The sequence below is a fragment of the Onychostruthus taczanowskii genome, unplaced genomic scaffold (genome assembly GCF_017590055.1).
Source record: "Onychostruthus taczanowskii isolate IOZ18803 unplaced genomic scaffold, ASM1759005v1 scaffold23, whole genome shotgun sequence".
NCBI lineage: Eukaryota > Metazoa > Chordata > Aves > Passeriformes > Passeridae > Onychostruthus > Onychostruthus taczanowskii.
This window is the reverse complement of record NW_024499573.1, coordinates 3,653,160-3,675,606: the sequence shown is the minus strand read 5'-3', so window position 1 is coordinate 3,675,606 and position 22,447 is coordinate 3,653,160. Positions and strand designations below refer to the sequence as shown.

Below are 22,447 nucleotides of genomic sequence, written 5' to 3'. Positions count from 1 at the left end.
ACTAGGATATTTTTAGTGCAGCTGTTTTCAGAGAATATAGTTTTTCTGATCAAAACTTAATTTTGTGATATGTTTGGTTCATTTTATTCATATTCTGGGAGTGTAAACAGTTATCACTGGAATTTAAGCAACCCTACCTCTCAATTGTTATAATCTCCCCATAAAAAGAAAAATTATTTTCAAGAAAGTTTTTTTAATTATTAATATAGCACTCATTAATTTGATATTAAATACCTATTTTTTCATAGTCACCTAATGTGTAAATTTCCCCTTTTTTTCTGCCATTGTTCTTGACAGTTGAAGTCAACTAGGTTTCTGAGTTCTAGTTTCTGGTCTCCTCACCTTTTTAAATTAGGTAGGTACATTTTGTCTTCCTGGCATATGGTTTCAGAATTGCAATTATGACTGCAATTATTCTAATTTAGTCAGTACTACCTAGTATTTCATGTTGCTACTTTCTTCCTGTCAATGGCAACTATTTAATCACATCCATAGAAATTCAAGTTTAGAGATAACTATTTTGAAGTCCCGGGTTGTATTATAAATTGCGTATGTTCTTTTCAAGAGTACCTGAGTAGTATATTTGATTCAAATATAAAATTACTTTAGAGAACATGTCTTCTCTGCATTATTTAGTAAAGCATATGTTTTGTGGGACTGTCCAGTGTTAACTGAAGCAGAGCAGGAGTCTCTGCTTATGGCTTTGGTAAATATTTTTAATTTCAGGTCTCTTTACAATTCTAGATTCTTATTTAAAATTCATGAGATACATAATTATTTTAATGTAAAATGGTAGTGTAAAAGGAAATGTCATTTCCTTTTAGAGCTACTGATTAATTACTTCTATTTAAAGATCTAATAACTCATACTGTAATCACACTCTCATTATGAAATAAATAGACAGTTCTGGGGAGTCACAGTAATGTGAGCTAGTCATAGACCCAGGATGTTAGAAACAAATAAAAAACCAATCAAATTTTTGCTTTCCCAAAGGTACAAAAAAACTTAGTTTGATTATATTATGTGACGGAAGTATGTGCATTTCTTCTCTTTCATGTTATCTTGGTGAATCTTGGTCAAAAAACCTACATCAGGCCCAGTTCACTATACTCAATACCAGCATTTTGGATGTCAAAATGGCAAATGAAATTCAGTCTGACAAATGTTGAAGCAATGCACGCTGAAAAATAATTGTAACTTCATATAAAATAAAGGATCCTGAGATGATAATCATTATTTAGCGAACTGCTTTTTAAATAGATGCTTCATAAAAGCATTAGCTTTGTGTTCAGTAGTGATAAAAAGAGGCAACTACATGATTAGAAATAAAGGAGGAGACAGCATGGTAGAAAATGTCATTATACCAAAATATACGCCCTCCACACATTGCCTATGGAATATTGCGTACGCAGAGTGCAGCATGACAGGGTTCAGGGAAGAGTGAAGGGTAGGATCTTGAATTGTGGAGCAGCTTTCCTGTGAGAAAAGACAAAATTGAGTAGGAATCTTCAAGGCTGACAAACAGATGGTAGAGGGTGTACAGTAGATGTCTCTGAAACTGTGTGCCAGGAAGAAGGTGACTGCAGAATGAATGTTCACAGGCTTTCAGGACAGGATTCAGAGGATACCAGTAGAAGCTCCGAGATGGCAGATACAGAACAAACACGAGGTGATGATCTTTTGGAAGAGGTGTAAGCATGCTCTGGAATTTCATGCTGTGCCATACGAGATGGATGTTTGAAGTTTCCATTTGCTCAGAGGGGAGCTGGATAGATTTATGGAGTAAACATCAGGTGGAAGTTATTAAATACACAAGAATCCCATCTGGTGGCCTCTGAGCTGCCATTTTCTGGAGACCATGGAACTGCTTACAGGAGGAGGATCCCTTTGTGCTTAGTTTGCTCTTATGCTTTTCCTTTGACATCTGCACATAGCTGTTTTTCTAAATATAGGTTATTGGTCTGTGTGGATCACTGAACTGACCTAGAATGGCCTTTCTAATATCGCTGTGCTCAAGTTCCTGCATCTGCTCCTTTTTATGGGATTTCTGCCCTCAAGATAATTCATTCCAGTTAATGTTTGCAACTCTAAAACATTTTGTTTGGAAGCAAGGCTATATAGCTGAGAAAGAAAGTAAAACTTGACTCTAATAATAGATTTTGGGTGTTGGCTTTATAATATAGGGAAGAACTAGCTACTTGAAGTAAAAATTACGTTTCTGATTCTGCAGATCAAGGATTTGAGTCAGCTTTTTAGACTTCCTCAGGTTGTCTGCACATAGAGAATTTGTATAGCCTATGTTGCCCACTCTAGTATTTCTAGTAAGAAATTGTGACAGACAAAAAAATAATTGCTTAAGACCAGTAGTTTTTCTCAAAATACGTTGCCTTTGAAAAAGTGTTCTGAGAAAGTCTAAAAGAGTTGAGGGAAATTAGCCTTAGTTTTTTTCTTCCGGGTGAGTCTCTTTACCATCCCCATTTAAATATGCTTGAAAGGTATTTTGTGTTATGTCATTTTACAGTAAGCTGCCTAACAAAGTTGTTTTGGTATTGAAAGTGTATTTTGGCCATCATTCAGTGGGTTGTTTGCTGTTTAGAAGCTGTGTCTTCTGATCTCATGCCTGGTGCTGAAAACTGAGCACCAGCATGGTTTGGGTGCCCATGAAAGACATGGTAGAATCTCCATCCTTGGAGATATTCCAAGTAAGCAATCTGGAGATGGTTCTGGACAGCTGACTCTGGGTGGTTTGGCTCGAGCGGCAGGGATGTTGGACCAGATGATCTCCAGAGGTCCCTCCTATGACTGTGGGCTTACACAGCTTGTATTCAGAGGAAAAAACTAACACCAAATCCCCACCAGAATGGTGGGGCAGTGTTTTTGTGGCAATATTTTTATAGGAAATTTTTTAAAGGGGACGGAGAGAAAGAGAAGAAAGCCATGCCATGGGAAATACTGAAGGTTTGGTTGGCTTTGCTTTGTTTCAGACTGTGTTAACAAAAATAGACTTAATGGTCTCCTATCATGCCTTTCTGAGAGTAAGTCTCTTTAAGGAATAAATTAACTTCTAGGTTTTTTTCAACATATGATTTTATGTACTTATGAAGTGTGGAGCTTGTCTGTCTTTTCAAGTGAAAACAAGGAGAAAGGAATATACTGAATTCCACATCTGTGTGCATTTCCTGTGCTATGCTTTTGAGGCTAGTAATAAAAATATACTTTGAATGTCTGATAGAAACAATCTGAGAATACTTAAAGCTGCTTCTTCAGCCAGTCTAGAGGCCTCCAATGAAATCTAAATGTTGTATATATGTTCTCTGTTGCATATTATATAAATATTACTTAAGCTCATTTCCTGCTTACATGGAACCTGTGTTGGCAGTAGAAATCAGGACCAGTTTCCATGGCAACACGGTGGCACTGGGAGAAAGGCTGATGCTGTGCTCTGGCTGGTATTTTTGTGCAGGGGAAGAGATGCAGACCTACATTTTTAGACAGGAAATGTATTTCAAGGCACAAAAACATTAAGCATTTTTTATAAATTTGTAGGATAGGTAGATATGTCTAACAATAGAAATTGAAACTTACTGTTTGCTGTTTGCAATTGAAAAATAATTGTTAGTTTTAGCTAATATTATAGAAATATGCTGTTAAATATATACAGAGTTATAACTGATGTATTTACATGGAAATAGCAATATGTACTGAGGACAAAGGAAGTTTTGTCCTCAGGCAAAACAGGGACAGACAAAATAGACTGAGGCATAGTGTCCTAGCTTTTTCATTCTAGTTTTCACCTTCTGAACTCCTTTCAGATGGTTTTCACAAAGAAATTAGAGAGTCACAAAGACTTAAAGAAAAATGTTTCTTTTTTTTTAGTGGCAGTCCTTTTGCTCTGGTTCTGGATTTACAAAAGATTGCTTGTTTGTTTTTTCAACCCTCTGTTATCCTTCAGTGGTACTTAGTACTGGGAGTCATTTAGAGGAGGGATTTCTTAATCCTGCAATTTTGATGTGACTAGGAGCTTGTTTGTTTTTTCAACCCTCTGTTATCCTTCAGTGGTACTTCTGGGAGTCATTTAGAGGAGTGATTTCTTAATCCTGCAGTTTTGATGTGACTAGGGTGAAGCTTTGTTCATCTTGACTGTTGAGTGGGTGGTTGAGTCACTAACCCTGGAGGTGTTAAAAAATGTGTAGTGTGCCACTTAGGGACATGAATTAGTGGTGGACTTGACAGTGCTGGGTTAATGGTTGGGTTTGATAACCTTAAAGGTCTTTTCTGACCCAAATGATTCTGTGACTCTTTGTATTTCTGTATTCCTCCTACATGCAAAGTACTTGCTCCACCTCAGTGAAGTGGGATGTTCTGAGAAGTCAAACCTTCTGAGAAGATTAACCAAACTGGAAGCACTATTCTTTAGAAGTGTGAAGGGCTCTGTTCATCCCTATGAATCATCATCTTTCTTTCCCAACCCTGGCACTATACAGTTAGTCTGTGTCTGATGTTGCCTAGCAACAATTCATCAAATGTCTAAAGGGAACTGATTTACCCTAGCTGGAACTCTTGTAGAAATCTAAGTAGATAAAATGTTCATGGAGGAATATTAGCCTTTTCCTGTGTCTGGCACCCACACTATCAATCAGGATTAAGCTCAAAGGCATTTTACAGCTGTCCAAGGCTTGGCTGCCTTGTCATGCTGATGATTTAAGGATGTCTCATTTTATAGTGGAATATCTCCATCCCATCCTGCAATCAGCCTGTGCTTCAGCTATCATGGTTTTAGAGGTTTAGCAAATCCAGACTCTCAGTGATAGGCCGTGTGCACAGCAGCACTGACTGCGTGTACACATCTTCATTCAGGAGGAGAAAACCAACTCTGCCTCTGCAGTAACCATAGGTGCATAAGGGGAGATGATCCTTCTATGCTTCCAGTTAGCCTCATCTCCTGGAACACAGTGGTTCAACTCAGAGTTTTCTTCAGCTCTTTACCAGTCATTATTACTGAGAGTCTACAGAGCTTGAAGATTTCTCTGAGGCTTGTTACTGAGCCAGTGGCAGAGAAGACTTTAGCTGCCTTTGACATGTTGCAGTGAAAGTCGTGGCATTGGCACATCACAAACATATGTAATGTGTCATAGTTTTAGCATCAGTCAGACCAGAAGCTTTGTCATCACCATAACACCTTAACATTTACATTTTCAGCAGCAGTAAGCTTTCCATGTTCCTTGAACCTCAGTTTCTGCTTGTAAAATGTTATGGGTTTGAAGTCATGCTGTCACTGTTCTTTAATGCCTTTAGAACTCAGCACCACAGTATTTCTGGTCTTTATTGTGCCATGCCAATTATCCTGGACATTTGGCTTTTGAACCTAGAACGGGAAAGTTGTTCAGTTTTTCAGAGCTTTGTGTGGAATCGGGTTCAGCAGACACCATTGTCCTTCCATGACAAACCCTGAGAAAAGGTTACCCCGGAAAAGAATTGAACTGGAGCCTGTAGCATTGTGGAAATAATAGTTGCTGTCCACTTCCTGTTGTAAACTGGGTCCAGAATTTACCTTTACAAGGTGAGCTTCCTTTCCTGAGCAGTAAACTTACTGCCATGGTAGAGCAGGCTTCAGTCACAGCGTTCCAGTAGCGAGACACAGGATATGGAGAGATCTCACTCTTGGAGACAGGTGCCTCTGGAGTACTTGCATCTTCTCTACAAGGGAGACAGTTCACCTGGGATATCATGACAGCTGGGATTCCTTGAGTGCTTTTCCACCATGGATGAGACTCTCTCTTGCTTTTGGAAATAGGAATATTCCAATAAGTGAATCATCCAGCATCCATGCTGTGAGGTGAAGCATGCCAAGGCTGGGATGAGTCAGATGGTCTGGTAACCCTTATTCTCAGACTTGCTGACACAAAATAGATTCTGAAAATCTCAACAGGAATTGTCACAGTATTTAGTATACAAAACTGCCTCATTCAAGCCAGCTGGACAGTGCTCTGTAATACTGGGGTGACTTTCCTAACTCTGCTGCCATGGCTGCTTGCTTATTGAAGATCCAATCAAATGAAAGGTTTTTTACTTGCAAGCTTTAAAAATGATGGAAAGCTCCAAAATTGCCTGTACATCCCCCTAGACAAATGGTTGATGCAAATAAGGGATGGAAAGGCATTTCCCTGGAAACATCTGGAAAGATAGAGGGCACATGGAGGAGTCTTACAGACAGAATGACAGCCTCTTGAAGTTCCCACATTGAGGGAATGTGACAGCAGAGCATGCTGAATGCAATGGCTTTTGGAAACAACATCTGCATAAAATAAATAAAATATGGCATGTTCTATGAGGTTGTTGGGCAAGAGATCAATTTCAGTTTTGCATTATGAAGAGTAAACTTTAAAAAAAAAAAATTATCTAGGCACTTGTAAAAAGAAACTTTTTAAGCCAAGGAGCTTAAGTAACTGTCTTCTTAAAGATCACTTTATCAAAGTTATCCAAATAAAAAGTATTTTCATGTGTTTGAAGAGTAATAATTGCTACTGCCTCTATGAAGACAAGAAGAAAGATTCAGTAAACGGTCATGAAGCTAAAACCAGCTGCTTGTTATTTATCTTTATTTGGGTAATAATGAATTTTTGTGAAAAACATCTGAGTTTTACATTTACTTGCTTTTGACTGCATCTGGACTCGGCAATCTTTTTGCTGCTTTTACTTCCTTTAGAAAAATTACTGATTAAATTAACAGGAATGAGTGATATACAGAGAGAAACTCAAAGCAGACATTTCATGTTGTGCTTATGACCACATACACACAAAATGGAAGAGTATGACTATTGAACACTAGCAAAAAGTTTTCACATTATAGGCATCTTAGCAACTTATGTCTACTAATTAAGTTAAAATGTTTTGAGTTGCTTGTTTAGCTTGCTTTTATCAGTTTTAATGATACTGCAATGGAAGCTGGGTACTACGATAAATACTGGTAGGAACTGGGAAAGGATTTATTAAAACTCAAGTTTTATAGAGGAAATGCTACTGGGATTTGGAAGTTTGGTAGAGGAGTTGCGTGTTTTTTGAAGGATTGAGTTCAATTCTTTTTTTAGAAAGAAAACCTATTAGTGAAAAGGAGTTGTGTTAATGTGAAGAGTTCATGTAAAATGCTTGTTCCGGCTTCTTGAAAGGAAGGTTAATGAGAAGTCTGGTATCAGTAGAATTCCAACTGGAGCATTCAGAATTTATCACTGCAGCAAATGTTTGTATTTGCAGCAGACAGAGAGGTTCTTCTAATTGCTGGCTTAGTCATGCAGTCTTGTTCCTTCAGGCTCTGTTTTTTTCACCTGCCAGTTATGTCCCTCAGTGTTTGTCCAATGCAAAATGCCTGTCTCTTTACCCTTTTCTCATTGCCTGAAGAATTGAGTTCCCAGACATAATCCAGAGCATGATGCATTTGCACTTAATGGGATGAATGGGTTTTCCAAACATTAAATAAACAAAGACATGAAAAATGCATTTTTGCAGTGAGATGATCACATGAAGTCAGGATTATATTTTACCAGGGTGCTTTAGGGATCAGGAAAACAACCAACCAACCAAAGGCAAGAGGTATTCTGCTGATCGACTGCATTTGATATTAAGTGAAGGGTTACAGTTTCACTGTTCCTATGAAATCCTTTCTACTAGGCTGTTAAATGGGTAAAAAGGGGAGTGAAACACTGCATTTGTTGGTTTACTTCAGCTCATTTTGCTTCATTTGTCTTCAGTTACCTTCATATGGTTTCTAACGTATAAATGGAATATATACTTCCTTGAAGGAGTTATTGTCTTGTGATAAAGCCTAAATCCCGTATTTTGTAGTTTAATTATGAATTCATATTTCAGTCCATATTTGACCTCAAATGGTCAGTCACTTAAGTGGTTTTCGTGCCAAATCAAGATAAATTGCTAACTTCTCAAGGGTCAGGGCTGTTGGAGAGCGGAGGGTGATTCTTCTCCCTCTGCTTCAAAGCATGTAAATTTGTTGCTAGGGGCAACTATAGGATACTGAAGCAACAACAGCATGTTTCCTGAATGTATCTTATTAATAGAAAGACTAGAGACACTATAATTTAACATGCCACAGAGAAGGGCAGAAATTAAATACTACAACATAACATGACAGAGAGAAAGTCAAAAATTAATTTTCATTTACACACTTGTGAGTCATTCTGTTAAAAGTAATCCATCGTGCGTTCATGGTGAGGGGAGAAAGAAGTCAAAATAGTGGCCATTGCTGTCACCGTCTGCTAGTGTTTTCTCTCAGGTCCTCTTACTGGTCAGAAGTGGAGATTGCTGCACTTAGAGGAAGGAGCTTTGCAGCGTGAGAAGCGATTCTTGTTGCAAGAAGATTTGAAGAAGTTGAAGCTTCACATGTGGTTTATGAGACTAGCTTATTTTTTAACACATTTTTTGTTGTTGCTTTGGAGTGGTATTCCATATCTGATTTCCTTCAGGTGGAAGTTTTATTTTGACATGTTAGGATGTATTTATAAAGAACTGTATTCTTCATTAAACAGTACATAATACATGGATTTATGACAGCTCTGTTTCTCCACTTGGCTCTTTGGAATTTCCTAAATTTTTTTTAGCCAGAAGCTCTTGTGGAACTCCTGATGAGACTTGGGTGTTGCCAGAGCAGCGGTGGGAGATTAAAATGCAGTGTAACCACCCCCATGCCTATGAAATATAGCCCCTAGTGAGTACAAGCAACCACAGCAGGCAAACAGGGCATGAGGAAAGGCTCCTCTGCACAGAGGCCATTCCACTGTCAGAGTGTAAAAATCAAGTAAATGCAACCCAGGAACCAGGCACCAGACCATGACATCTGGGAGCTGCTGACAGAGGCAGTGGACAGACTCGGTAGTTGGTGCAGAAGGGCACGAAGAGGCACCCTCATCCCCAGTCTCAGCAGTGAGCACTTGCTCAGGGTTGGTCTGGTCATGCCTCAGAGCTCGTTCCCTGATAGCTGCTGGAGTCACAGCATCAGCTGTGACAAGGATCCCCACCCAGACACATGATGGTAGGTGTAGCTCTTCAGGTCTCAGGATGCCCGGTGCCTGATGTCTCTCTCTGAACCTGGATCTGACAGTCACCTCTTCACTCATGTGATCAGTGACAGGACCTGAGGAAACGGAATGGAGTGAGTCACGGGAGGTTCAGGTTTGATACTGGGAAAAAGTTCTTCATCCAGACAGTGGCTGAGCACTGCAACCCCAGGGAAATGGTCACAGCACCAAGCCTGACAGAGTTAAGAAACATTTGGACAAAAACATTCAGGCACATAATGTGATTTTTGGGGCTGTCCTCTGAAGGACCAGGGGTGGATTTGATGATGCTGGTTGGTCCCTTCCAACTCAAAATATTTTATGATTTGAACATTCTCAGCTTTTACCACACTTTACTGGCGACTAGAAATACAGGTAAGGTACAAGCTGCTGAGTATCTATATATTTTCTTTTTGTGCTGCCAGGTGGGTCTGTGTTTTATAATTAACTGTTGACTTTTTTTCCTTTGCAAGTCTGTAATGGATACTTGTCTGGAAAATATAACTCTGTGAGAAAAACACAGAGTTGTATTTCTTCTCGAGGAAGAAAACCTTAGTTTTTAAAGCCCAGTTAAGCTGGAGGCTTTCTGGGTAGATTTGGTTTCTAGTTTACTGTCTTAAGAACAATTTTAACAGAATCACATTTGTTTGAGAACAAAATTTCATTTGCAACTGACTTTTTTTTTTGGAACATGGTGTAACTTTATCAAAGGCCGTAAGAGTTGCCTCCTAAACTTAGCAGACTTTACTGCTTCATCCTCGATGTGATTTGATGTAATAATGGCAGGCTGCTCCTGGGTCCCCTCAGCTGTGTCCTTGGCAGTTGTGCTCTTCCTGGGATGCTGGGCTGGGGCGGTGGCGTGGTAAACTGGAGTACTTGCTGCGTGAAATGGCATTTGTTGATAGTAGCTGTTGTTTGGAACGGAAGAAGGCAGCGTTCCTTGGCATTTCACTTGGACTTCGAGTGTGCATTCAAGCCCATGGTAGCCTCCAAAAGACTAATAAGCAAGATGGGAATGAAAAATTCATTGTGTTGCTGTCTGGGCTTAGAAAAGCTACCATGTCTCAGCCTCCTCCCTCCTTCCGGGAGGGATTTTTACTGGTGCTTCTATTAATGTTTGATGGTAGGATGGTAGCCTTGGAAGGAATGTTAACAGTCCCAGGAGGAATTATAATTTTGTCTGATAATGACCAGATGTAGAAACTTCTTCATGCTTGTGACATACCAGTACTCTCACTTTTTACGCATAAATTTTCTAGAATTGGAGATGGTACTACAGTTTTGTACTACAGTTTTGTACTGTTTGTGTAAGAACACAAATAGTGCTTTTCATGTATATCAAAGCTGTCCCTAGAAGTTCACATCAATAATTTCTTAGTGTTAGTTAAAAACATATATCGTTATGCCCTGTTTCCTTCTGGATTTGTAGACTTTGTTTCTGAAAACAGTAAGATGACCTCTGGCATAATTAAAAGGAATTATTAAATTACAAATAATTTATCATTACTATTAAAATTTAAATATAATCTGAATTAAAATCCACTTAAAATCTTACTTGAAGGATGGGACATAATTTTTTTCCTTGACTGATAACTTCAGAGTTCTTTTGATCTTTCTTATGTTTTTTGTTGTTTGTTTTATGTGTGTGAATTTATTTAGAAAGCCTCCATTTAAGGCTGCCTCTGGTTCAAAGAGCTCAGTGTTAGAAGGCACCTGTCTAATTAAGCTAAATTTGCATTTGAGAAAAAAGAGCAGGCAAGAATTCAGCTTGTAAAGCATACACCATTTGAACAAACGAGAAAGAGATCCAAATAGCTGTGACTTTCAGCAATTAATAACAGCTATAAGAAATTTGTGTGTAGAGATTCAGACTTTTAACTCCATAGAACCCTGTGAGTCTTGCCCAGGAGCATAAAAGCTTTTGCTTTTAGGAGTTGGAGAGATGGACCCACACTCACTAGTAGATTTTGTAAAGCTCTCATCTCTTAGGAAGCTTACAGTGTAATTCTTCTGATGCTCACCCTCCCCTTTGCTTCCTCTTTTTTACCACTTCAGATTGAAATTCCCTGTACAACCTCTGTGGAAATGGCAAAAAAACTAGGATATATTTTATTCCATATTTTATTTGATATATGAAGAAGTCGTTTTGCCTAATTTTAATTGCATTTTCTGTTAGCAAAAAATGTCTTTGGTTGTGTTAATCTGAAAATCTTAAGGGGGAGTTTTGTTTTCCCCTCAGATTGAGGTAGTTCTTGGTTTAATCCGGCAAATTTCTGTCTCCCAAGTTTTTTTTCATTGGACACAGTCTGATTTTCTTCTGAAACCATGCTTTTCTAGGTAGGAGAATCAGGTGCAGGTTTTTTTTAGCCACTTTCAAGGTAAAGCTTCGTTTGCCTAAAAGTAGTCACCAAGAGTGCAGTACAGTGCTCACAGAGAGGGATTCCTGCTGCTGTGTGGCTGTTCCCCGTGGGGACAGGAGGTTTTTCTCAGGTAGCTTTCTTCTGTAGCAGTCTTGCCTGCAAGCATTCTTATCCATCACTTCATAATGAAAACATTTTTTTTTGTCTGTGAGGGTTTCAGATAAAGAGGCCTGAAGTCTCTTTTGGTTTTTAGTAAGGGAAATCATTCATTTGTTGAGGAAAAGAAAGGAATGTCTGGAGATGGAGTGACTGCACGAGGACAGACCCGAGGTGCACCTGCATTCCCTCTGTGCAGGAGCAGAGCCAGCAGCTCCTGGGAGGAGTGCAGGGTTGTGTCCCAGTACTGTTCCACAGCCCGGCCGCTGGCTTCTCCAGTCCTGGCTTAGCCATCAGGCAGATTTTCTTCCATGAGTTTTTTTGAGCCCTGTTTGAGCTTAACTAGCTTCTCTTATTCATGATACCTGAGGGAAAAAAGTTTGCTTTTTTTACCATCGTATTGCCTAAGTATTTTTTTTTTTGTTTGTTTGAGTTTTCCATCAACTTGGCTCAATTTGTGTGGGATGAGGCAGTGGACAGCCATTTCCTAGTCGTCTTCTCTGTAGCTCTCAAGATTTTGTAGCACTCTGCTGTCTTGTTTTCTTGCCTGAAGAGTTCTGGTCTGTTCACATGCTTCCCATATGGAAGGCATTTTGTGATTTTGATCACTCTCACTGCTCTTGTTTTACCTTTTCCGGAACGGAAGAATAGCAAATGACCCCACAACATCAACAATAACAAAGAAATGAATGGAATTTTCTCATAGTATAATACTCTCAACATTTTAAGGTTTGAGTGTTAAGGAGATTGCTTTTGCTGTTGTCTGTTGCCCAGTGGGAGCATGGAGCAACATGTCCATGAGGGAGAACAGTAAAATTAAATTGTCAGAAATGTTGTGTTTCATAACAGTGGGCAGTTGATTTTTTGCAAGATTCCATGCAGGGTTTTGACGCATTTTGCTTCAGTTTCACTGTAGAGGAGAAATACTTCAGCTTTTCTTTTGTATTTTACTAAGTGTTCCCTCTAAGAGCAGTTTAAAAATAGGATTTAATTGTATTTTGATTGGACTTCACTGTAAATTTACTTTTGTTCATGGAAAAGGCAGTAATTAAAGGACAAAAAATACTGTCTAGTGTTTGCTAATTGTTTTTACTGTTTCTTTCAATACAATTATAAGGTTTGTCATTGTAGCCTGTGGAGATGGTCACTTCTCTGCATACCTGCTGACAAAATAGTTTATAGAAAGGTTGTGTCATCTTCTGTTAATTAAGTGTTTATGTATGGTGATGAACAACCTAATAGTGATAGACCACAGAGTACCAAGTGATTACTTCAGAAAAAAGAAACACAGGTTTAATATTTATCTCTGCATGCATGTGTTACCTAATGCATATCATTGCATATTATATTACCATTACTATTGTATATCATTACATAGCATTTTTAGGAATAAGACTAATAACTTGAAATAATGGTTGTTTAATAACTTTTTATGTTGTAATAGTATTTGACAGTTATATTTCTGAAAAGGAAATGGAGATTATGAATGTGTTTGTGACTCACAGGTTTCTAAATGGTAGAATGTTTTAATGCCAACAATATTTTAAAGTCTGCTCAAGAGAAAAAATAATTCACATTTAGCAGTCTGTACTGAAAAAAATGAAATCTAAGCTGAATAAACTGTATATTCGTGCCCTAAATCGCAAATGGAGGTGTTGTTGGGGCATTCATCATAGCTTATCTCTGCAATTCAGTAAAAGGTCACTAAGAAATAGCAAAACTGGAGTTCAGTCATTGATGTCCTTCCTAACACTGAGACTATGAATTGGCAGAAGAGCAGGATTGGGGATGCCAGGATGAATTAGTCAGCCTGTAGGCAGAATTTAAGCCATCAAGTGAAGTGTTAAAGACTTGATCTTTACATATATCCTAGAAAAGTAAAAGTGAAAAAACCAAAGAATGATAGGAATCTCTTGCTAAGAATTCTAAACTAGAGGAAAAAATTGCCAAAAATGCAGAATTAGCAGTCAGACTGATGTAACTCAGTATGTTTCTTTCCTTCCCTCATCTCTCTGTACTAATATTTGATTGCTCCAGAAGATTTAGCAAGCAAAGCTAAATAGGTAAACCCAAGATCTGCCTCAGTTTAAAGCAGTGTTTTGTTATTTGCCAACAAAAATCATAAATAACTCCAGAAGGAAATACAGTAATATTTTTCCTTCCTTCCTGGTGTCCACAAAGGACAGTAACAAAAGACTTCTAAATATAAAAATCAACTGGGATTGAAGACAGGAAAAATAACCCCTTTCAAACCAAAATCAAATACAGTAGCTTCAGAAGGCTCAGAAGGACCCTGTTTTCTTAGCCTATTTCAATGAATTTTTGGGCTTAACCACCACGCTGCATTTCCCTACCCTACCCTGGACTTTTCTATAGTTGTGCCATTTCATGTGACCAAAATAGTAACATGGACACTTGTGGTCAGAACAAAGGAAGATTGATGGTACCATCCGAAATAAGGAGTGCAGGCACTGGTGATGTGCCTGTGTTCCTGCACCCTGCTTTCAGATATGTGGATGAAGTACAGGCTGTTTCACTATGCATTCTTCTTCTTGCTTGTAGAATCATTTAGGCTGGAAAAGACTTTTAGGGCCATCAAGTCCAACCATTAGATTTTATTTTTAGGTGTTCCTAATCCTTGGTCTGTGTATCCAAAATGGTCCTGTGCCCAGCAGATGAAGTTTCAGGGTTTGTAATGTAGGTCCTTTTGTGATGCTTTGTTGGGTTTAAGCTTCGGATCAGGTGTAGGAGCTGCTGTCACTGTCACTGGGAGCTTGCTGGCACCGTGAAACCAGGAGGGTCAGTAATCTGGTTTGTAGTAGGATTGGCTGGTCAGAGAGTGTGCTGAACCTTCCATTTGCAGTTTACTTTCCTCTCAGTGTACCAGGTAAAGACATCTGTTGGGAGCCAAAAATGAAAGAGGGAAGCAAACAACCAACATAATTTTAAGTAGGAATACCTGCAAATATATTTATTTTTTAGCCTACAAATGGATTCCTTCTTTCTCTTCTGTCTAGTTGCATGTGGTTAAAAATGCTGTAAATTCATGTACTTCATTAGATTTCTCATCATAACTTAAATCATTGATAAATTAGTTAAAAATACCCCTTTTTAAAATGGACCATTTTTTGACTGAGGAACTTTATTATCTGAAAGGAGTAGCAGGCAGATAAATTTAGTATGCAGTGCAGCTTGCAGTGACGTCCTTTTAAGCAAAGGCATCAGAGCAGCTGCCGTGCAGGTGGTGAGTGTTGCCAGTGGCATTTGTTTCTGACCAACCATGTTCTCTTTGACACCAAATACTCTGTCTGTCTTGAACAATGGCAGTGTGTTAAAAGGGAAAGGAATTATGAGGAAAATGACTTAGAAGTGGGATAAACATAAGTACAGTTTTTACTCGTGATGAAGTATTTTGATCTTAATTCTAGGTGCTGAAATATCAGTGAATTACAGATTTATTAGATGAAGGATAAAATACTGGTTAATTTGAAGTAGATATAAATGTAAGTTGTAGCAGCTTTTGATGGCACAAATGCTTAAGTTACTTTGCAAATGTATTTGGAAAGTATATACTTTTTATTTGCAAGAGGTATAAATACAAAAAATAACACCATCAACCTGTTTGGGGGGAAGGCTTTCTTCATTATATGGCAGGGAAGTCCTATCACTTCAAGTCTGGACTTAAATCTGTTGAAAATGCTTAGTTTTGAAATGTAATTCGTAGTAACCAAGTACTGCTTTCTTTGGAACAGGATATAAAATACATTTCACTTTGGTTGGTTTTTTTAAAGAAATAGGAGTTGCAAGACATAAAAAAAAACAAACCAAAAACAACCCCAATTCTTGCCTGGTGGTGTCAGACTTTGGTGGTTTTGTTTTGGTTTCTTTTAAAATTAATTAGTGAATATTAAAACATATGATACGCCCTGGGATGAGCATCGTAGACTACCTAGGAAGATGAGTTTTTTTCTCTTACTTTCTAATAAATATTTTCAGTATTTTGTATACTGATACAGCTTTCCATAGTGTTGGCATGAGCTACAGATGAGAAGCGCTAAGGTTCGGGTCAGTGTCTCCAGATTGTTTCTTGCTGTGTATTACTGAGATCTTTCTTCTTTCAGCTCGCAGGCAGGAGCTTTAGAATAACTTTAGAATAACTTTGATGTTCTTTGCAAAAGTATTTTTTCTCAGTTGTGCTCAAGGAGATGGGTCTAATGTCTCATTTGCTCCTGAGGAGTTTCAGAAGCTCGTCTGTATGTGACTGTGTACTTCCTGTGTGTTTTGCAAGCTCTTTCACACGAGACCGGCTCTTGGCCAGGTTCCTGTGTGCACGCCTCCCCGCTGTCCCCAGGGGGATATGAGACAGTGAGAATGTGAGATGCTGCGCTGTTCCTTTCATCAGCCCCGAAGGGCTGGGCACCCCGGTGAGGTGGCTCTTGGCTAAGTGTGCTCTCTGTGCCGTTTGCAGGCCAGAGCCTCAGCAGAAAGCTCCCTCTGCTCCCCCGCCGCCGCCGCCGCCGCCGCCGCCGCCCCTGCCGGAGCCCGCCCCGCCCGAGCCCGAGGAGGAGATTCTGGGCTCCGACGATGAGGAGCAGGAGGATCCCGCAGATTACTGTAAAGGTGGGTGCAGTTCACACTGCTGCTCAGGCTGAACGCTGTCAATGCCAGTCGTAGTTCTGGTTCTTGACGATTTTTAAAGAGCTGATCTTTAATTATGGAATTTGCTTATGCAAGAATTAGGAACAGCTCTTCATTTGAGGTCCTGATGCATAATTGCCGTCAGCATTTATTTTTCACTTAGCCATAGCTTGTTTATACATTTTTCAATAAATATACAAGTATGGCATCCCTGTATTCTTTCTGATGCCCCAATTATAAGTATAGAGAATAAACTTCCCTTGATTCATGTCAGTTGTAAGAGAAACAAAAACACCCAAACCAAGACAAACAACTCTTCTTTGAAATTTGGAGTGAAAACACTCCAAATTGTTCTAAAATGCTTTGGTGCCTTTAAGAGCATTACATAAATTTGTTTTTTAAACTGTATCCTTTCTTTTTCCTTTCTTCTCTACTTGCACTAGCCTAACATGCTACATGCTTCTTTTCCACGTGGTGTCTTTCACAGCTCTCAGCATTGTCTGAGGCTCTCTGCATCTTCATTTTAACTCAATTTCCTTAATTTTTTTATTGGTTATATTTAGGTTTTAAAAATGGTTCAATGCATAAAAGTGTGACTGTGGTACAACAGTGTCAATACTTAAATTTATTTTAATGTCACTGCTAAAGTTGCAAGTCTGTTCCTATTAGGGTAGAATGTACACTGTACTTACATGAAAAATCATAAATAAAAGTTCCATCAACTCTGGGTTACTGTTGTAGTAGATTTCAAGAAACTTACATCAGAATTTTATATCTCCAGTATTTTTGAATAGTCAAAAAGCACTCTATACACACAGACTGTATCTGGTATTCTGTATTCCTCAAAGGATCACTTCCTGTGTCAAATGTGATAATGTCTTCTTAATCAGAAGTTTCTGTATAACCTGGAAATGTCCTATTTCAAGGATTCCCCTTCCTAACCTGGAAAGGTGTTTTGTGTTTACATATTTAACAATGGAAAGTGACTATTTCTTTTTGGTGTAAGAAGTTTTATTAATATGTTATATTTCAAATGTATAAGTGGCTTACAGATGCTAATAGTGAAAGCCAAATAATAACCTCAAACTAGATGTCGAAGTCTGCAGCAGGGAAGAGAAAAACATGTTGCTGAACCATGCTCAAGTGTTTTGGTTTGTTTTTTTATTCGTTTTAAAACACATTTGTTCTGTAAGATAACTCTTCTGGTGTCTTTAATATGTTCCATCAATGAATAGGGTTTTCTTTAAACATCTGTGTACTCGTAAACATCTGTATTTCCTTTAGATTAAGCATTTCAAAGCTCTGACTTTATTCTTTCCTGAAATAAGGGCTGCATTTAATTTCAAACAGTCCATTGTTGTCTATATCCCTTGCAAAATGTCACCATCTGCAGAAGCTAGATCACAGAACAAAAAAATAGTCTGAGTTGAGAGCCTGCTTATGAGTTACCTGTTTAACTAGAGCAGGTCGGTAGTGAGATCTGTGCACTTTTGGAATAAACTACTTTACACTAAGAATACTACTTGTAGGCTTCTTGAAAAATTAAAGGGAACTTCTGTGTGCATAAAGGTTCTTCTGAATTCTTCTGATCCTGAGGCTTTGAATTTTTTAAAGTACATTAAGGATGGTTCAAGCTTTGGTTCATTTGGATGTCACGACCATTACTTGTGATCTGTGCTCTTTGAGAGCAGTGTTTTTGTTGCTTCAGTAGAGGATTTGCTTATTTTCTGACCCTAATTTCCTGTAAGACTGAGCAGTGTATTTCCTTCTTTCAGTCTGCTGGCGTGGAACTGAAGGGAGGGTCTCTATAAGGATCTGAATTCCATGACCACAATGGGATTTGTTTATATATTTTATGTTCTGTATAGGGAATGATTAAGTTATTTGGTAAAAAACTCTGGAATGGCTTTTAGATGCATTTTCAATTTTTTTTGAGAGATGTGTTATTAGTTTGAATGTCTTTTTCTGTTTTGGGTAGAGAGTGGAGGATAAAGATTTGGAAATTGTCATTTATTACTGGAGTGCCTCTTTTATTCCTAATTTTGTCTTCAAAATGGCAATCATCCAGGGTTTTTGACTGAGCCCCAGAGCATACTTCATCTCTTCTCAACCCCAGTCTGAAATTTTATAGGAGGGGAATTTTGACGATGAGTATGTAATTATTTTTTTCAGGAATTCAACATATGGCCTGTTAGCTGTACTTCCTATTGAGTATTTTTGTTATTATTTTTATTTTTAAGGGTATGTTACTGTGTGCTGAGCTTGCATCTTGACCACATTACATGGTGGTTAGTAAATAGTCATAGTAGTGCTTTTTAATGAGGAAATTGGATCAGTTTGTATTAGCACCTGATGTGAAAGAGACTGACTAGCAGCCATCTGTGAAAAGCAGGCTGACTTCCGTTCCCCGGGGGCTTCCTCCAGGGCCTGTTTAAATCTGTGACATTACTTCTGTTTGTGTTACTGAATTTGCATGAAATGCTTTTCAAATATTTATTTGAAGGAATGGAAATATCAAATGTCCAACTGCATGATTTTTTTGAGGGGTACTTTATAAAGCTAGTTTTTCTTCTCTGAAAAGCCTTGAAACACTTGGTGATTTTTTTTTTTTGCAAGAGTTGTGTCATGGATGTAATTGGAATTTTTTGCTTCTCTGATCATCTTCTCTGCCCCCTGGAGATGTCTCCCATTCATCCAGTTCACAAAGGGAATAATTCCCTATACAAACATAGAAGGAGCCAGCTACAATTACCAATACATTCAGGAGACATTCAGGAATAATGACCTCATTTTTCTGACCCTCCTTCTTGCATGCATGTAGCTAGCTAGCTGTGAGAGACACTTTTTTTCCTGTGTGGGCTGCAGTACAACAGGCTGGGGTTTTTTTGTGTTATGTTATCAGCAGTGCCACTTATACATTGCATATTTTTCAAAGTATTGTTTTTCCAAAAGCACATAATTTTTATCAGCTTGTTAATTTTGCATAGATTCTTTCTTGTTACTAATACTTAGAAATACTTTTAGTATCATGGAGAACTTAAATGGTTACATTCATCATAGGATGACACCAGTTTTTGATATACACATAATTTAAGTAGGTTGTTACCTGGTTGTCCACAACCTGTAAATGCATATGTTGCTGATAGGAATAATCAGAGAGTAGTGTGTACAGGAATGGTAACAGATTATTTCCAAAACTGCTCCTGCTGTGTCCACTTAGGATAGTGGAAAGTATCTTGTGAAATATATATACTCATGTGCTATGTATGCTCCCACTCTTGGCATCTGTCACATATGCTGGTGTATTGTTATAATCAGTAAGTGGTGTAGGGATCAAAACAACGATTTTTACATATATAGTGTTGTTATGCTACCAACACATAGAGTTTACTAAATTAAATGACCAAGCCCCAGTTTATTAACTTTGGTGTCTTTGATTTCCTCTCTATGCTGTTTCCTTTTCTGTCTGGGATGGGAAAAAACCATCACAAATTTTTGATTATTTTTGACCCTTTGAAGCATAAGTATGCCAAAAGCTGTTTGTAGAATCAGACTTAAAAGGCTCTTGTTTGCCTAAACTATTCCTAGAAACATATTTTTATCTTCAATGGTGTGTTGTGTGGAAGTCTCATATAAATTTAGCAGGTCATCAGATTTGATTCACTTCACAAATGGATACCTTTTCAGTAAGGAAAGGTAGAATTCATGTATGTTCTCTTAACTTTCTTCTTGCATCTATAACTTCATTCTCCTGCCTAGAATTTTGTGGGAAAAAAATTGCCAAGTAATTAGATTTTTGTTTGTTTGTTTTAAACCAGTCAATAGCTGTCTTAAATAATGATTATATTATCCAGATTGTTAAATATCTCCATCAGCTGTTACTAGAAGGATGCTTAAATAGGCAAAATCAAATTTAGTTTTGTTTCTAATTTTTGTATCAGTACCGATTCATGTATTTGCATTTATTTAGCAAAATTTCTGTAATAGTGAAGCTGCAACAGACTCGGGCTTCGTCTGTGGCTGATGCTGTTTCTGTTTGCAGATGGACAGTATCATAGTCAACTCTTACTCTCAATAAGGTCTCCCCTTCTCTACTGAGGGTAAATCTAGTCAGGTGTTCCAGAAGTGATCTGGGTTTTGATTTGGAAATAAGGAGCTCCAGCTTGGCAGTGTGGGCATCCTTACTGAGGGTGGCACAGCTCAGCAGTGGAAATGAAAGTATCATTTTGCTGTGCTGGGTGAGATGTCCTGGCAGCTTTCATGAGCATTTCCTTCCCAGTGATGGGAGGGCTGGGGAGGTCTTCCCCAAGGGAAGGGTCAGCTTTTGGGGAAGCTGTGTCTGCTGTTTGCTAAGCCTGCAGTTACACCTTAGCACACATATATCAAAGCTGGGTGTGTTCTAGAGTTTGCTGGACACACTAGCACAATATGTCATTTAAGTTTTATCCTTCTCCTGGGTATGTAATCGTTACAATTCTGTAGCACAGTTGTGTCAAATTCATTATTCTGCTCTGGCAGCATAGGAGAGTTCATAAAAGAACTGTTGAACTTCTGTTAAGGCAGAAGATGTTATTAGCAAAAAGAGAATAAAAATACATCCAGATTTGACATCATTGTTCCCACAGATAAAAGGAGATAAGAGAGAAGTCTCTGTTTTAAATTCAAGGAATTAAGTTATAAATTCACATAGTTATCTTAACCAGTTCTAACAAGATATTCAGGGGATTCAAAACAGATCCAGGAACTTTCAGAAAGTAGTTGGAGATTTTTCTGATTCTAAATTGATTAGTCAGTAACTGAGGATCCTGCTACAGGACAGTTGGGCATGACATTGTGAAGGACCAGAAAGAGACAAAGAAGTGGCTTCTTGGAAGCTGCTCTGAGTCCTGGAAGGTTGCATGGTGCAGCTTTATTATTTGTTTGCAATTTAGGCAAAATTATGGATGTTATTGTTGGTGTGTTAAGGTCTCAATAAAAATCTTGTGTGTTCATTGTCTTCCCTGTGTTTAACTAGTGGGAGATTGTCTCCCAAAATACAAAAGAAATAAAAGGCTTCATTGTACCTTCTAGAAACCTGAGCTCCAGCTTGCTCTGTCCTGTTGGCCTTTCTCCCTAATGGGCTTGTGGAGAACATGTGTGGTGGTTTACATTTGGACTGCAGACTTTAGAAATGGAAAAGCAGTTCAGACAAAGCCCAGAGCTGCCTGCTTTCTCTTCCTCCTCCTCACTGTAAAACCCTCAGATGTCAGAAAAATACATTGCTGCTGTGGATCAGGAGCCAAGTAGAAGAGCATCAATGAAGTCTGCATTGTTCTCAGCATTTTCTCAGGAAGTATTTTATTGCTGCTTTTATTACTCATAACCAAATGGGAGTTAAAACAATCTCTCTTGAGATTCTGCAATCATCCAAAATATGTTGATTGGAGAGGCTTCAAATATGATAAAGAAATAATGTAGATCTTTTCTCTACTGTCTGTGAAGTGAAAGATAAGCCTGAGGAAATAGAGAACAGATGGTTATATTACCATAAATAAAAGCCATAAGAGAGAAGGGTGAATAAACTCTACAGTAGTTACAGGACATGAGTTTTTTCCCTCCAGGCCAAGCGAGGCAGAATTTTTACCATTAGAGTTTTATTTTCTATTTATAGTACAGGACAATTTAAAATGGAAAATTTATACTACAGGAGAATTACTTTGAAAACCTGTGAATTCTTGTCTGTTTTCTAAAATTCTTTTTTTCTACTTGTTTTCTCATGAAAGGGGGCTATCATCCGGTGAAAATCGGTGATCTTTTCAATGGCCGGTATCATGTTATTAGGAAGTTAGGATGGGGACACTTCTCTACAGTCTGGCTATGCTGGGATATGCAGTAAGAAAACTATTTTTTTCCGTATACTTAAACTTTTTTTCTTAATATATTACTTAATTTTGTTTGCAGTAACTTCTCTTTTATGTGCATGATAAAGTTATGTAAATGTTCACTATCTTTTTGTGCAGAAAGATGCCTACAGTCTTACTTTGCTTTCGATTAACAGTGTAGTTTATAAAAGCTCCCAGAAATAAATGTAATTCTATTTTCTTTGACAAATTAGCTTTTCTTATTGAATTTGCATGTTGTCTTGAGCATGCAAGAATAAGCTTATATTTTTATTTCTTTTGTATCTTTAATGAAAAAATGTAATTACCTTTATTAAATGATAAATTGTGTGAACAGATCCCTCTTTTA

The 22,447-nt window shown here is 38.1% G+C and overlaps 1 protein-coding gene across 5 annotated transcripts in view; it reads left to right on the top strand.

The window, feature by feature from the left end:
• The window catches only part of SRPK2 (SRSF protein kinase 2), a 126,136-nt gene that overhangs the window by 69,140 nt on the left and 34,549 nt on the right, over positions 1–22,447 (top strand). For all 5 annotated transcript variants that reach the window (XR_005952735.1, XM_041405461.1, XM_041405458.1 and 2 more), the window contains 2 exons: positions 16,050–16,201; positions 21,982–22,090. Coding sequence is in view for 4 of the 5 variants with exons in the window: in XM_041405461.1 (XP_041261395.1) it covers positions 16,050–16,201; positions 21,982–22,090 (261 nt within the window). In the remaining variant the exon portion in view is untranslated. The remainder of the gene's footprint in view (positions 1–16,049; positions 16,202–21,981; positions 22,091–22,447) is intronic.